The sequence below is a fragment of the Ornithorhynchus anatinus genome, chromosome 7, assembly GCF_004115215.2.
Source record: "Ornithorhynchus anatinus isolate Pmale09 chromosome 7, mOrnAna1.pri.v4, whole genome shotgun sequence".
Classification (NCBI taxonomy): domain Eukaryota; kingdom Metazoa; phylum Chordata; class Mammalia; order Monotremata; family Ornithorhynchidae; genus Ornithorhynchus; species Ornithorhynchus anatinus.
The window spans coordinates 12,060,649-12,077,686 of NC_041734.1; the positions used below are offsets into that span (position 1 = coordinate 12,060,649).

Consider the following 17,038-nt stretch of genomic DNA (forward strand, 5'->3'; position numbering starts at 1 on the left):
TTAAATTCATTTAGCGACCCCAGACATAAATAATAATGATGGTATTTGTTAAGCACTTACTATGTGCCAAGCACTCTTCTAAGCGCTGGATGGCATGTCTGCTTAGTGGATGACATGAACAAGTCCTCAGCAATATACCAAACCCAACTTAAACACAAGCCCTCTAATTAAGAATAATAAATGGAAGCTCACCACTTCTTCATGTCTGCATTTTCTCACATTTATTCCATTAATCTGTTGGGGAAAAAAAGTCGTGCCTTTTGTAATTCCACTTAACATTTGGTTCAGAATCAATCAACTAGGGAAATCATGTCAAAAATATTTATATTCACATACCTGCAGAATTGCATCTCCTATGAAGAGCAGGCCTGAAAGTTCCGCTACAAAATGAAAATCAACAATGAAATGTTACATCTGTAGCCTTTGCCTGTGTTCTCCCTGAATACTGATTATGAAATTGAATCAGAGGGTAAGTATTTTCATTCTAGTAGAAGCATCATGAATGGAAACTGATTTGCAAAAATGAATCATGATGTTTATATAAAATTCACATAAAATATATCTCTTTCTAGATATTCAAAAAAAAACTGTACGGATTTGAATCTTGTGTAGCATTAGATTAAACAATCAATAATCCTTGATTCCCAGCAGTAGGTAGATTTGGAATTCTAGACCAACTGGGCCACTGGTTGTGGGTTGAACACATCATAACCGTAACAGATTGCTCTCTATATATACATCTATCTAATGTGGAATCTTAATGTTGTCCATTTGTATAAATCCAGAGACATACACAATTTTTTTAAATCAAGGCAGGGGCCCCCAACACAGATTTATGAACTATACTGGATACAGAAACACATACTTCTTTGGGGTGGATTTTGGATGCTGGATCATTTGATCTACAACTGAGGACCAAAATTACCTCCAAAAAGCATTACAACTTAAATCAGATAATAATAATAATAATAATAATAATAATGATAATTGTCACTTTGTTAAGCACTTACTATGTGCCAAGCACTATACTAAGCCCTGGGGTAGATACAAGGTAATTGGGTTTTACACAGTCCCTGTCCCACATGGGGCGCACAATTTTGATCCCCATATCACATATAAGGCAACTGAGGCATAAAGAAGTTAAGTGACTTGCCCAAAGATCACACAGCAGACATATGGCAGAAATGGAATTGGAACCTGTGTCCACTGACTCCCTGGCCCAGGCTTTTTCCACCAGGCCCCACTGATATTAAGACAGGAGCAAAATTATATAGGACTGTTAATCTTTTTTCACAAAGTACTTGATCAAGTGAATTCCTGAAGCTCTTTCACAGTCCCCATTTCTTGTTTTCATAAGAAGCAGGCCTGGGAGGCTAGAAGGTGGGAAGAGACAAGTAGAGCAAATGCTTGACTCTGAGCCAAGTGGAGAGGCCCGCTGAAGCAGGAGATCCTCTGCCCATAAGCGGTGCTTGCTTGGCCTCTATAGGGCGTTCCAGCCAGGGTTCTGGATACCCACCTGAAGGTAAATACTACTCTGGGCTGAAGAAAGAGGCATTAGACTCTGAAAACCTCAGCCTGGGCACAGTATATAGATCCAAACCAGTTTTCACCTCCCCGACCCAAAGCAGTGCTTGGACCTGGTCTAGAGCCTCTCCAGAGACAGTAGCTGTCACACTTTAGAATGAGCTTGTCGCCTGTTAGTCACAGGCCCACAGTGTGATGCAATGTGAAGCAGTGTGGTCTAGTCGACAGAGCACGGACCTGGATGTCAGAAGGACCAGGGTTTCAAACCTGATCCCACCCTTTGTCTGTTGTGTGACTCTGGGCAAATCACTTCTCCTTTCTGTGTCTCAGTTCCCTCATCTATCAGATGAAGATTATTACTTTAAGTCCCCGTGTGGGCTATGGACTGCATCTAACCTGATTACCCCAGCGCTTAGTACAGTGCCTGGCACATAGAAGGCATTTAACAAATACCAACAACATTGCTGCTCCTTTCTTACATTGTATTCACTAATTACGGTATCTACTAAGCACTTAATAAAGGCCAAGCATTGCACTAAACTCTGGGGTAGATAGATATAGCCTAATCAGATCAGTTCCTGTCCCGTGCAGGGATCACAATCTAGGGGGAGAGGAGTAACTTTTCCCCTGTTTTATAGTGAAGGAAATTGAAGCCCAGAGAAGTTAAGTAACTTGCCCAAGATCACACAAAATTACTAACAACTGAACTAGAACCCCGATGTCCTGACCCTCTCACCACCTTTTGTTCTCTCCACTCTAGACTACTCTCCTAAATTAGGGGAAACAAAACCTTTCTCCACCTGACATGACCATAGGATTCATTTCATTGTTTTGTTCCTCGTCACCTAGTCTAAAGGCTTCCCTTCCAGGGTTAAAATGCATTTCCTAAATGATGAAAGGAACACAGGGACTGACGGGCATAAATTCGGGGAAAAAACTGGCCATCACTGGTGAGGCTTTTGAATAGATTCAGGCTTTAGAAAAGTTTGCAATAAAGTGTCCACTTACCAGTAGAATATAGTTTGTTATTCCATGTAGTGCTTTAATAGTGTCATCCAGCTCTTTCACAGAGCACCCAACAGCCCATATTTGAGCACATAAGCAGAATATTTACCAACTAAATGTTATAGAAGCCTGAAATCAGACTTATGGTTGTGTTAAAGTCCATATCAGCTATAAATCTGCAGAAAGATAGTTGTAAAAAAGACCAGACTTGCTCTACCTTAAACCCCACCAAACTGGTAGACTGACTTAGAAATAAACAGGAGTTGCCATAAATTGCACTGGATACGTACCTCTTTGCTCTTTGGAAATTTTAGAAACAACAACTGGGATGTTATGTTCGGCTCCACCCTGAAAGTAGAAAATGAATACTTGCTGGGACTATTTTTAAAGTGAAATTTTTAATTACAGTATGGAAAGAAAATGCACTTAAGCAGGAGGGAGAGGAGAATTCTTCTTCAATCTTTGGTAAAAGTAAACATGTTAACAAAATTCTTTTTTTTAAATAACGATTCGCAACCAAAGTAAGGGTAGCATGTTAAATTAATGCAAGACATAATTTTCATCCATTTTAAAGAAAAATGAGTGCATACTGCCTTTCACTTTATTACCATAAAGTGAAGAACCTAAAGAATTAGGTCCTGGGTTCTAATCCCACTCTGCCACTTCTCTGCTGTGTGGTTTTAGACAAGTCACTTCACTTCTTTGTGCCTCAGTTACCTCATCTGTAAAATGAGGATTAAGACTATGAGCCTTAAGCGGGTCAGGGACTGGGTCCAAACTGATTTCCTTGTATCCGCTCCAGTGCTTAATATAGTTAGTTCCTGGCGCTCAACAAATACCATTATTATTATTAATAATAATTAGGTTCAGTTGCCCCTTATTCCTAAACCATGAAGTACAAAATGTTTGTCCGGCTACAGAGTGAAAAAAAAAAATTGCCCATAACCAAGTAAAAATGGACATAATGCTGTAACTGTGATCATACCAGGGACAGTTTCCATTTTTCCTACCAGGAAAAATGTGAAAATTATCAGAAGCCTAGATGAGGGACTTAATATTAAAACTTTAGAAATGGAATGGCATTGATCATTTACTGCAGTAAATTAGAGTAGGGAAAAAGGAAGCACCATGTGGTCAAAAATAATTAAATGAGCTATTTAACAACTAAAATACAACAAACCAAGAACATAAAAATTACTTTTCCTGAGTCAAACAGGTCAGTGCCAACAGAATATTAGGACAAAAACTTAGATGTGTTCCTTGACATCTATACTAGTGTTTAGGAATGGAACATGGAACCAAACTTCTCCTTCCATCTTTTTTTATCTACAAAGAGCACTTCATCCATGAATTTAACCAAACCCATGGAGATTTTTGAACCTGCACTATTTCCTGTGGATAGCTCATTCCCTTTCCTTGCCACTCATTGTGTGAGAAGTGTTTTCTTCTGCTTTGTGCTTTTCCCTTCAAACTTCAAATGTTAGTGGGTGACCTGATATGGTGGAATGTGCTGAACCACTATTCCATGTTTACCCTGCCCACATACTTTGTGACTGTATCAACTTCAGCCATAATCTCTGCTAGCCTTCATCTCTACAGACTGGTGTATAGATTAATCACACATCTTTTTGGAACTGGTTTAGTATATTGTCATGATTATGGCATAAAATTACAGGTTGAAAACCCTCAAAGCTCTTAAAAGAATTAGAAAAGGAGCTAAAAAGAATGAAATGAAGAAAAAACTGAAAAGTCGATCCAGGCCTCAGTTAAATTTTCCCATCAAGAATTCACAATCCTTCCCCCTAATCCTGCCACCCCCCACCCCCCAAGTCTTTTCCCTCTGCAATGAAAATAATTTCAGAAATTAAAACAAAACACTAACTTTCTTCTTCAATGAAATGTGGAATGAACACCTGGCAGTACAGTCATTCCTCATTTTTTTAGGATTTGTTAGTGAAACTCCATATTAAAAAGAAATTCCGAAGGGCTCATTTCTACCTGTTCCACTCACTAAAATCTCCCCGTCTTTAAATATAAGGTCCTGGAGGGCAGGGATCCTGTCTACACAAGCTCTTCGTAGAGTGCTTTACACACAGTAAACACTCATTCAGCCAATCAATGTTTTTTTATTAAGCAGAATGCTCAAATAAGTGCTTGAGAGAGTTTAATGCTGTAGAGTTGGTAGGCAAAATCCCTGCCCACAAGCAGCTTACAAATACAATTCAATGATGGCTTTCTGGGAAAATGTCAGACTCTTTAGGAGGACTGTAACTCTAGAGAAGCAGTGTGACTTAATGGAAAGAGCATGGGCTTGGGAGTCAGAGGTCGTGGGTTCTAATCCCGGCTCCACCACTTATAAGTTGTGTGGCTTTGGGCAAGTCACTTGTCTTCTCTGTGCCTCAGTTACCTCATCTGAAAAATGGGGATGAAGAGTGAGCCCCATGTGGGACAACCTGATTACCTTGTATCTACCCCAGCGCTTAGAAAAGTGGTTGCCATATAGTAAGTGCTTAACAAATACTGTAATTATTATTATTATCAAGACATCATATTGCAACTTGATAACCATACCCAATCACTGATGAAAAGCATTTTTAAAAGAACAGACAATTTACATCCTGAGAAAATCTGGCCAAACTACTCAACCTTATCCCTAAGGTTCTGAGTACTGTGGCACTGAAAAGGCTAGTTACAAATAACCAATTAGGAAAAAAAAAGTTTTTCACTTAATCTCTACTTCACAACTACTTCTAACTGCTTTCTGTGGTATTTAATACCTGGCCCTGACTAGGCTCCTGCTTCTGTTTCAAAAACCATTTTTCTCATGCTTAGCCTCAAAGTTGACATGATGGAAACTATTTAGTAAGATGGGAGAGTTTTTAATGCTTTATGTGGGAAATTAATATTGGGTAAACCATTTCAGGAAATATATTTATCCAGACACACAAGATAAGTTCCCAAGATATTTTATTGAAAAACCAACCTGGTATAAAGAAAAACTTTCCCCTTCCATAAATACATTTTCTTTGGACAGGAAAAAAAAGAGAACTTTTATTGCATCAGTCGCTGTTGACCACTTCTCTGTAGGCTTGAGTTTTTTTTCCACAGAAATCAGCAAATTAGAAAGTACAAGTGACTGAAAAAATACAATTAACTTGGAGTTGTGGGTTTTTATCCACTTCTTTTAAATATAAAAAAATTTCTTTCTTTACATATGCTCCGGAAACACTCAGCCCTCCCGGTTTTGGATTTTTCCCATCCTTGGGAAGACAGCCTTTATTACTTTTATTATTACTATTATTACTATTATAATTGTGGTATCTATTAAGCACTTACTATGTGCCAACCACTATACTAAACACTGGGGAAAATACAATATAAGCAGATTGGAACAGTTCCCTAACCCATGCGAGGCTCACAGGCTAAGGAGGAGGGAGAGGATGGGTACTTTATCTCTATTTTACAGGTAGGAAACTGAGGCACAGAGAAGTTCATTTAACTTGCCCAAGGTAACACAGCAGGTTAGTTGCCAAGCCAGAATTAGAATCCAGGTTCTCAAATTCCCAGGCTTGTGCTCCTTTCACTAGGCCATGTTGCTTCGACCACTCATGAGTACAATATGACAGAATCAGTACAATCCCTGCACTCAAGGAGTTTGCTATCTGCACCACAAGGGGAAGGGAACATAAACGTGTTCCTGCAGCAAAACAAAGCAAAGTTAACTCTGAAATAAATTTGAATATTCCTGTGAAGAGTGGAAAAAAAGAAATGCATCATAGTCCGATGCATTTCAAAGAGGTGTGCACAACACAAAGTGGGTGGAGGGCAGGAAGGAAAAACCTTGTTAATAAGGGACTAGCAGAACCCATTATAAAACTGACTGTGGAGGAGAGGGGTAAAATAAATGCCTAATTTTATATTTTATTACACTACTCCCTTTCTATTCAGGTCATCTACATAATTTCCTCTGTAGTCCCCACCTACTTTCTTTTATGCTCAGTCTAACTTCTTTCAGACCTCAGGTACGCCAGCACCTTAACGTTCATGGCAAAAGTTGTCTCACTTTTCAATCAAGAAAGGATTTATCTTTGGAAGGCCTACGGCAAACATCGATGTTAGGTGGTATACTAGGAACACAATATTTTTAACTTCTTTACCCAAAGCCTATATTGCCATAACTGCAGGCACAATGTGCCTTGACTGACAATTCATTCTGAATTAAAAAAAAATATTCAGGATATTTATTAAAATCGTTTTGAATGATAATAGAGTCTTCAACGATGCAGTCTTAATTTGGTTTTACATATAAAACACTTTTAAAAATAACTTCTACAGCGGTAAAATATGAAAAGCTACTGATAGTCCACAAGGGAGCAGCCACTATTTCCTAGTAATGGGTTAAAAAACCCAACATTTAGAGTTATTACCACTTTGAAACCCTCAAATGAAAATAGTGCAAAGAGGTGTTGGTCTGTTTCAATGACTGGTTAAACCACCTGCCACCTCTGTGAAATAAGTAATGGCTATATTCCTTTTCCTTTCACACTCCGGGGTAAAAGGTTACTGTTGAATATTGCATGGCACCGATACCCAGCAATACAATAATGAAAGCAAAGAAGGTCACAATTTCATGAAACGTAGGGGGAAATTAATTTGACAGAAATGCAGTCAGAGTGCTAGTTTTCCGAAACAAAGCCAGATGAAATTTTTCATATGCAGGTCGTCCACACAGAATTCGGACCCAGCCTTTCTGTTCACTCTTGCTTCTTTCCATGTGAAGCCAAGGTACATTTTCAGACAGCAATGACAGTTTGACACCATGTTTCTAAGCATTCTCTTGGACTTCAGAAGAAAGAGCCAATCGGATCTATTACTGTTAGCCTGGGTATAGTTTTGCACTTTGTTTGGAACCTAAACCAGAAAGCACACTCCAAGGAGAGAATAATGGAGAGATGATATGGATCATTTTAAATCCATGCAGCAGAACTACGTGGGAGAAACTGGGAGTTTGGCATGACATTACTAAGCCACAATCACATGTCCACACTTATGAAAAATACCACTCACATGATACTGAGGAGCAAGGAGGGGCACAATGTGAGAGCATTCAATTTCTTTTTTCCCCGCCATCATGTTGGTAAGAGGCAAGTCCTATTTCAACTGGAAGACTCTTTGAGAAAGTCTACTCCCAGTCTAACATACATATAACCCAATACAGGGGGTTATACAAAGGTCAGATATAGGTGGATGTCAATCAGAAAGTGGATTTTTAGTTTATAAAATAATAATAATTATGATATTTGTTAAACTCTTAGTAGGTGCCAAGCTCTGTTATAAGCACTGGAATAGTCGCAAGGTAATCAGGTTGTCCCATGTGGCACTCACAGTCTTAATCCCCATTTTGCAAGTGAGATAACTGAGGCCCAGAGAAGTTAAATGGATTTCAAGGTCACTCAGCAGACAAATGGTGGAGTCAGGATTAGAACCCATGTTCCCTGACTCCCAAGCCCATGCTCTTTCCACCAAGCAATGCTGCTCTCTGCAGCCACACTGTTGCCCTCTACCTACATATTACAGTTATTGGAACACAAAGCATCCTCAAATAGAACCGCTTGAGTGAATGGCTGGTTGGACATCAGTGACCTGGCATCGTAGGAACTGGCATTCCCAGTGGCATGGACAACGGTACTCTGACCCAGCATCCAGGTTTGAAAACATGGCACCTCACTGAAATAAAGATCTATTTTGAAAAGAAATTTCTGAGTGGTCTACAACAATACTATTTGGACTAGTGAAAATGGAGATAATAATAATAATGATGGTATTTGTTAAGTGCTTTCTATGTGCTAGGCACTGTACTAAATGCTGGGGTGGATACAAGAAAATCCAGTACGACACAGTTCCTGTCCCATGTGAGGCTCACAGTCTCAATCCCCATTTTAATGATGAGGTAACTGAGGAATAGAGAATGAAGTGTCTTGCCCAAGGTCACACAGCATACAAGAAGTGGAGCCAGGATTAGAACCCATGGCCTTCTGACTCCCAGGCTTATGCTTTATGTGCTACTCCATTCTACTCCTCATGGAGATAACTCTAGATGTGCAAAATAATCTTCCAAAATAAAATCAGGTCTTCCCAAATTGAAAGTTCCATTAAATTGAACATTTTGGTTCCAGTTCAGACTGGCTTTTATTTTAATGAACTTCTTCCTTACTGATGCCCTTAATACACCCAAGGGCATTCAGGATTCTTGAATTTGAAAACAAAACAAAACAAAAACCCAACTGCAAGCAATGGATTTACTTGCTTGCTTACTTCATAGGAAACTGTGGTCATGATGTAATAATTTTTTTCCCATGAAAAGGGACCTTTAATGGGTCAAAAAGATAAAGTCAAGGCACTGAGGCAAATTTTAAAAATAGTATTTCTATTCAGCAATTTTCTTATCGCTGACAACATAAGGGAACTGCACACTAATCTCCTAAATCCTGTTATATAAGGTCAGGTGGAATAAACATTCACAAAAAGAACTGTAGTTTCACTTTTCTTGCAAAATTTGTATTCTTGGTTTTTATCCACTATTACCACCATCCCGTGATTGCTGTGCTGAGAAGGGAAATGGGGAGGAAGCAGTAGGTAAAAATTAATTCCTTTCTCTAGGAAGAATTGAAGTCAAATGTAAAGAACTCAAAATGCCTGCTACTATTCTCTATTATAGAATATGAAACATGCATTTATTATTTCTTAAACTTGTTTTTTTCTGAAGGGATAGAGCAATACACCGTAAGTGGAGCAACTGTTAAATGTTAATACGGTAAACATGAAAACCATTTTTTATATTGAATTTTAAAAAAATGAATGAATAGGGTTATCTTTCTACTAGAACTGCTTATCAACCCATAGCTTGTCCACTATCTTTGCCATGGTAATCAAGAACTTGTAATTAATTGCCATCCAACTATCAGTAATGATTTCAGTGTTACAACCTGTACCAGCTAGTGCAGAAAATTGTGAATGAGTTAGTGACAACTCTTACATTCCTGTTTTTGGCCCTACCACAACCCACCTCCATCCATCCATCTGTCATCCCCAGCCCTGCCTCGGAGGTGAATGCAAATTGGGAAGAAGGGCAGAAGAAGCACTGTTGACAATGATGATGCCCTTCACATACACACCACCACCACTTAAGTGGTATCCAGATAATAGAGGCATGTCAATTATTCAATCAAACTCCTTGTGGACAGGGAATGTGTCTGTTTATTGTTATATTGTACTCTCCCAAGTGCTCAGTACAGTTCTCTACCCACGGTAAGTGCTCAGTAAATATGGCTGAATGAATGAATCAGTGGTATTTACTAAGGCTGTACAATGTGCAGAGCACAATGCTATACTACACAATACTATACAGCACACTTTAAACCAGATTAAACCAGAGAAATTCTCCCTCACCCATCCCGGTTAGGAGTGTAATGTCTCTTTTTTCCCCCTCACCAAAAAAAGAAATAAAGTTCACCAAAAAAAGAGCCCCCATCTAAAATTCAGTGTGATGCCCCTCCCTTTCCAGCTAAAGTCAACATATTGGGGAGATCTAACATCTCACATCATTTCTTAGATCTTTTCTCCCCAGAACAAGATAACGCCATTGATAATAAAATAGTGTTCAATGCAATGTTAGACTGAAGAGGTGCTTTACCTTTATACTTAGTCCAAATCCTCCCACAGTCTGCCTTCTAATTGTGACAGTTCTTTCCTGGGGGGGAAAAAAAAGAAGAGGTAAAAAAAAGCAGTTAGCAGATTCTAAAATAGTCTTATGTTTGCACTGAAAGACATTTTTGTTTCCACCCTGATAGTACAATAGGTGCCTACGGCAGCACATTGAGTTCTTTGGGACCTTGGGACTGTTAGCTTGCTGTGTTGCACTTTAAAATGCTGCAGTGGCTTGAAAGAGTTCTTCTTCTAAAGAAAGACCATGAACACTGGGTTCAATCTGATTCATATAGTCTGTGAAAACGGAGTAAGCAGAGGCATTGCCTGCCCTGGGCAAACCTAGTGGGTGGAAGAAATAAAGTTCTCAGAATCCTTGTGCTTGAAAGGCGCTAACAGTATATGATCTGTTACCTGGCTAATGTTAAGAGCATTTGATAGGAGTAGACTTTGTAACTCTTAGCACAGATGAGTTGAAAAACACTCCTAGGGCCTTGCTCCCCACCTGCCCCGTGGCAGCAGGTCTGGGAGAGACTCAAATACTGGCAGCGCTTGCCTTTGACATCCACCGAGACAACGAACGACATTCTGGGAGTTCCCCCTCCGATGCCCGGCCATGCTACTCTAAGACCTTACTCCCAAGGGAAGAATCATGGCCTAGTGGATAGAGCACTGGCCTGGAGTCAGAAGTATTCTAATTCTGGCTCCAACACTTGCCTGCTGTGTGACCTTGGGCAAGTCACTTCACTGTTCTGGGCCTCAGTTACCTCATCTGTAAAATGGGGATTAGGGCTGTGAGCCCCATGTGGAACAGGGACTGTGTCCAACCCGATTAGCTTGTATCTACTCCAGGATTTAGAATGGTGCTTGACACATAGTAAGCGCTTAACAAATACAATCATCATTATTATTATTATTAACTTGTCCAAGGCCAGTGGTCGCACAGACTGCGCACATTTTCAGAACTCTGGGAAGGCTCTGCCTAGAGGCTGTGGCTACATCTGTTGGGCTTTGAGCCGTGGGAAGCCTGAGATTCCGTTCCCACAGCCTCAGAACACCCAGTGTATTTATTATTTCCCCTGCCTTTGCTGTTGTTTCTAGGTCTTCATCATTTCATTTTTCCATATGTGTACATTCATTCATTCAATAGTATTTATTGAGCGCTTACTATGAGCAGAGCACCGTACTAAGTGCTTGGAATGTACAAATCGGCAACAGATAGAGACAGTCCCTGCCCTTTAACGGGCTTACAGTCCAATCAGGGGAGACAGACAGACAAGAACAATGGCAATAAATAGAATCGAGGGGGAAGAGCATCTCATTAAAACAATAGCAAATAAATAGAATCAGGGTGATGTATATCTCATTAACAAAATAAATAGGGTAATGAAAATATATACAGTTGAGCGTACGAGTACAGTGCTGAGGGGATGGGACGGGGGAGGAGAAGAGGGAAAGGGAGCCCTTTGGGGGCCAGAGACCATTTTTTAACTCAGGGCCTAGTACTGTGCTTTGTACAAAGTAGATGCTTAATAAACACAATACTACTCCTAACACATAGAAGTCACATATTTTTTCTGCTAGAGTGCTTCTTTTGGAAAGCTTCATGATAGGCCCAGCATTTCCCTATGACACCGTCCACTGTGCAGAAGGGCCTATTAATTTAACCTAATGTCAGAAATCATTCCTAAATAGGCTGTTCCAACCGCAAGGGTGCAGCCAAAGAATCCAAGAGGCCACAGAAGAGAATACCCCTGGTGGCTTGAATGGCTGGATAAGGTAGAAGAAGTAGGAGTTAATGCCCTTGTCTGGTGCCTAACATAACCAAGAAATAATTTAAGCCATGAGAGACTCTGGCAGGGCAAACAGAACTAGGGTTTTCATTGATTCATAGCAGGTTGGAATAACCCATAAAATCCCTCAGAAACCGAAATTAATCTTCAAGTGTGTGAGGTAGTCTCTTTTTAACACCTATGATGAACAGAATAAATAAATGCTCAAAAGAGAAGTTGGCCAAGTACTCTGCTGAGGTCATGCAAATCAAAACTAAGTTTTCAGTCGGGCCCAAGAATTGCAACTTAATTAGACCATGCCACCCCTGACATTACCTAGAACACGTGGCAGAGCAACAGTTAGCATAAACCACAACTTGGTAACTCAACTCTTACTGCCACACTAATTTTCTATATAATACACTGCGATGATCAAAATTCTTCATGAAAGTTCTCATCCCCACTTCCGCCTAATCTTCTCTTGAGAACATTTAGAACGTGATCCAAATCAAATACAAAATAGCTGATGTAGGGAAAAGTCTAGGAGTCTTCCGAGTCAGCAGAAACAACTGAGAAACTCACAACCAGCACTTATTTTAATGTTCTTTTTTTAACACACAAACTTACTACCTCCATTTTTTATTGCTCCATTAGTTTCTTGGAACAAGTGTTGTAACCCTATATGAAGGGTGAGCTACTTAAAACAGTTTGCCCCTCCCCACAAGGTGGTGTTTTAGAGCTATTTCCAATTAAGCAAAACTGAGGTACAATTTTATAAAATAATGGGAATTTTTGATCCTCAAAAACTTATGAAATGTTAAAGGAGGGAAAAGGAGGGTTTTTTCCTTCTTTTTTTAAATGGTATTTGTTAAGCGCTAACTGTGTGTCAAGCACTGTTCCATGTAAATATAAGGGACAGATACAAGGTAATCAGGTCGGGCACAGTCCCTGTTCCATATAGGGCTCACAGTCCTAAGTATTGAATTTCCAGTTTACAGCTTAGGTAACAGGCACAGAGAAGATATATGACTTGCCAAAGGTCACAGAGCAGGTAAGTGGCGGAGTCAGGATTAGAACTCAGGTCCTCTGATTCCTAGGCCCATGCTCTTTCCACTAGGCCATGCTGCTTCTCTGTTTCTCCTGTCAGGATTAACTAACTGAAACTTGTAGAGAATTTGCAGGAAATATGAGATCTCTCCACTTAGTCTTCCCTATCCATTTGTTCACACAAGTTTTCTGCCTTCTTCTATCTGTCCCCTTTAATTTTGAATTTTCTTGGGTGCCTCTCTGCCATATTTTCATGACAATTATCCTTCTCACTGACCATCACTCACATGGTTGCCCTTGGCCTGGTTGTTTTTCTTCCCACATTCTGAGAGCCCATGTCCCCATACCTTTCTCAGCCTTGCTCTGGAATCCCTAACAACCTCCCTCTCCACCACCCACTTCAGTCCACACCGCGAACTGGATGGCAGGACCGATTATAAGATGCTTCTAAAATTATTTGAGCAAACTTGCCTGTCCTGCGCAATCAAGCAGTGGTATTTATTGGGCATGCACTTTGGGCACAGCACTTGGAAGAGCCCTATACTAGAGATAGAATTTGCAGTCTAGGGAGAAAATACTAAAATCTTCAAATGGTTGGTCTGCCTGTCGGAATTCCACCTCCTCTCCCAACACAAGAGCCAAAGAAGAAAAAGAATCTTATTGGTTCCTCCCCTCCAAAAAAAACGGTGAAAATAGAGAATCTCTACCCCGGATCAGTGTGCACCTTTGGTGCTTAAAATGAACATTCTGCCCTCCATTGTGAACAGGGAGAATGGGAACTGTTTGCATATGTTCCTCTTGCCAGGCAACCCTGATTGAGTTGGACAATCAGTATTCTCAGCAGCTCCTGTGCATTTAGAACTCATTATCAGAGATGGTTGAATTATATCTGTTAATGTCTTCATTTACATTTAACAATGTAATCATCATCAGCATAGCCTGATGGAAAGAGCACAGGCCTGTGAGCCAGAAGACCCAGGTTCTAATTCAAGTTCCACCAGTTACCCAGTGAGTGATTCTGGTCAAATGATTTAATTTCTCAGTGCCTCAGTTTCCCTACCTGGGAATTAATACCTGTTCTCCCTTTCCCTTAGTCTCTGAGCCCCAGGGAGGGGTACGGACTGATCTGATTATCTTCTCTCTAGTCCAGTGCTTAATATAGTGCTTGAATCTCAGTACAGTATGCTCAATAAATACAACTGAATTGAACATAGTAAACAACCAATACCACAATTATGATTATAGTAACAATCTTTATATTACCCAATGTGTTTAAAGTCAGCTGGAGAGTCTCATCATCTTCCATACCCTTTACTAATGAAAACAATAATTCAGGAGATAAAGTCACCGCCTGCTTCCCCGTATTTAATAATTAAAGACAGTGGCTCACGGTACCAGTAATTAGGGCACCTTTCTTCCCGTACTGCCTCTTCACTGTGAAGCACTACAAGACATTTAGATTTCATTTTTAATATAATTTGGTTATCATCTGATTGCTTTCACTTCTCACTGTCTCCTCGATCCCCACACTCTCCATAAAAGGCACCTAGGTGAGAAAAGTTAACCACTTCAGGGACTTAAAGTAAGGAGCATCTTGAATCTGGAATCTATCCTTTATTTGTGACTACCGACACTCTTGTATTGTACTCTCCCAAGAGTTTAGTACAGTGCTCTGCCTACAGTAAGCACTCAATAAATGCCACTGATAGACTGAGTAGTAACAGAATTCCTAGTATACAGTCAGGCTACTTCCCTGGGGGGCTGCATGTACAGAGAGTGGTGACAGTAGGTTATCGAAACAACTGCTCTGGAGTGAACTGAAGAGGCACAACCCAAAGGAAATACTTTGAAGGGCAGAGAGTGCCACTTCAGGTAATGCTGCACCTCTGCTAAAGGCAATGAGACAATTACAGTAGAGAGAGTATAATGGCTTGCTCCAATCCAGAAAGGAGTGGTTCTTTGAGGAGGAGGAGAGCACCGCATGACATAGCAGCCAAACTAAAGCAGCAATGGATGTTGCAAACCAACAATGTGCCAACAGAAGGAACAACCTTTCTGTATACATGTGGTGATTAGAATGGTCAGTAGTACACTGACCCACTTTCAGCCACCTGTACACAAGGAACTTCATCCTCAGTAGCCTTAATCTGAATTCAAAAGGCAGTTGAATATCTAGAAATTTAGTATTTTTTCCAGTGCCAATAGTTGAGATTATGCATGCATTTTTGAGCGTGGGTATATTTGCCTACGTCTATATAGGTATTCATAGGCATTATATGTGCACAATTCATATTTTCATCCAATGACTGTGGAAAGGCTCTAAATTACACACTAGGATACAAATTTAGGCGCATTTGTGCCCCACAGCTATCTAGGTAGAGATTCCATATGTTTGTTATTCTGCACTAGTAGCATTTATTGAGTGTCTATTTGGTGCAGAACACTATACTAGGCCCCTAGGGAAGTACAGAGTAATGAGCTGACACTGAATGGAGAGACAAGCATAAAACTATTTATAAGAGGGTGGTCAGAAATAAAGGGGACATATATACCTGATTTATATGGAGGGCATAAACAAGTTTGTAAATGCTAGAGTTGACACTATGTGGATTAACGTTTCCTCCAGCATTTACCGGACATCTTTACAGTGGCTGAAATCAATGACTCACATAACAGAAAGATGTTCTGAAGATGCTCATTGAAATGGGATGACAAGTCAAGTAAGGAAGCTTAACAAGGAGCAACCCACTTTGAAAATATGAAGTATTTTATCAATTGCTTCTCAGTTCTGATAACGGTATGAGCAGTTCCTCTATGAGGTAAAAATCAATCAATCACATTTATGTGATACTTACTGTGTGCAGAGCACTGTACTAAGCTCTTGGGAGAGTATACTACAACAGAGTTGGCAAAAACATTCCCTGCCCTCAGTGACCTTACATCAACTGCTCAAGCTAAAGCTTCAATCCTCTACACTGTAAACTCGTTGTGAGCAGGGTATGTGTCTCTTTACTTTCATACTGTATTCTCCCAAGTACTTAGTACAATGCTCTGCACACAGTAAGAGCTCAATAAATACTTCTGAATGAATGAATATTTGGCTTGCCTAGATGAGGTTCCTGAAGCTTCTATTTACTTAACAGAATACTGCATGTTTATATGAATTTCCAGCAAAATCAGAAACATGCACCTTTGTGCTTCATACTTTTAAAATTTTCCATGGATAAATCACTGTCCTTTGCAGTTCAAAGGTAGTTCTACTAAAGTAAAATTTTGGTCATCTTGTTTCAAATGCTCAGTGTATAACCGCCAATCCCTCCCACAAAGTGTACATTCAGGACTTTGTTGCTTTGATTCATTGAAGGAATTATTTTATAAGTTGTTAGATTCTGTGTCTGAGGTTAATTTAAATCACGTAGCAATAGAGGAATTGGGGCCCACAAAAGCTACAAAGGCCTTCTGCTTTGTCTTACTCTTGATTCCACAAGATTGCCAAGCTATCTGACACACCAAGGACATTCTGGTTGATTTGGTTTCATGCCTCCTTGCTTTTCACTGGGCAGTATTCTGCCTAAGTATTGACATTTTCAGACAACCTTTCAATGGCTAACACAAGGGAAACAACAACTCTGTTGGGGGACATTAAAACTCTACCCAGTGAAGGGAACAGCAAGAAGGCAGTATTTGTACCTAAGCTAGCTAGAAGCAGAGTCAACACTGCAGCCCTGCGATACTTCCCAATGAAAGAATGTCACAGAATGAGGTGTAAGATATAGGTAAATATAGGTACTTTGGAGGAGGAAATTCAACAGTTGCTTGGTTCAACCTCTCCACCATGCTCACAAGGTAGTAGTGAGTTTCTAGTGATCCAAAGCGTACCTCAAACAGAAATACCAGCCTGCAATCATTGATGCATAATCCCCACAATAACTAACTCTTACAAAAAGAATGATTCTGAAGGACCTAGCTACCAGTTTGTTGCCTTG

General features: G+C 40.0%; 1 protein-coding gene across 3 annotated transcripts in view; it reads right to left on the minus strand.

Moving 5' to 3' along the window:
* Positions 1–17,038, minus strand: part of SNTG1 (syntrophin gamma 1) — a 426,064-nt gene that overhangs the window by 178,737 nt on the left and 230,289 nt on the right. For all 3 annotated transcript variants that reach the window (XM_039912673.1, XM_003428461.4, XM_039912672.1), the window contains 4 exons: positions 10,223–10,279; positions 2,820–2,877; positions 337–380; positions 193–234 (listed from right to left, as the gene is read on the minus strand). In XM_039912673.1, the coding sequence (XP_039768607.1) occupies positions 193–234; positions 337–380; positions 2,820–2,877; positions 10,223–10,279 (201 nt within the window). The remainder of the gene's footprint in view (positions 1–192; positions 235–336; positions 381–2,819; positions 2,878–10,222; positions 10,280–17,038) is intronic.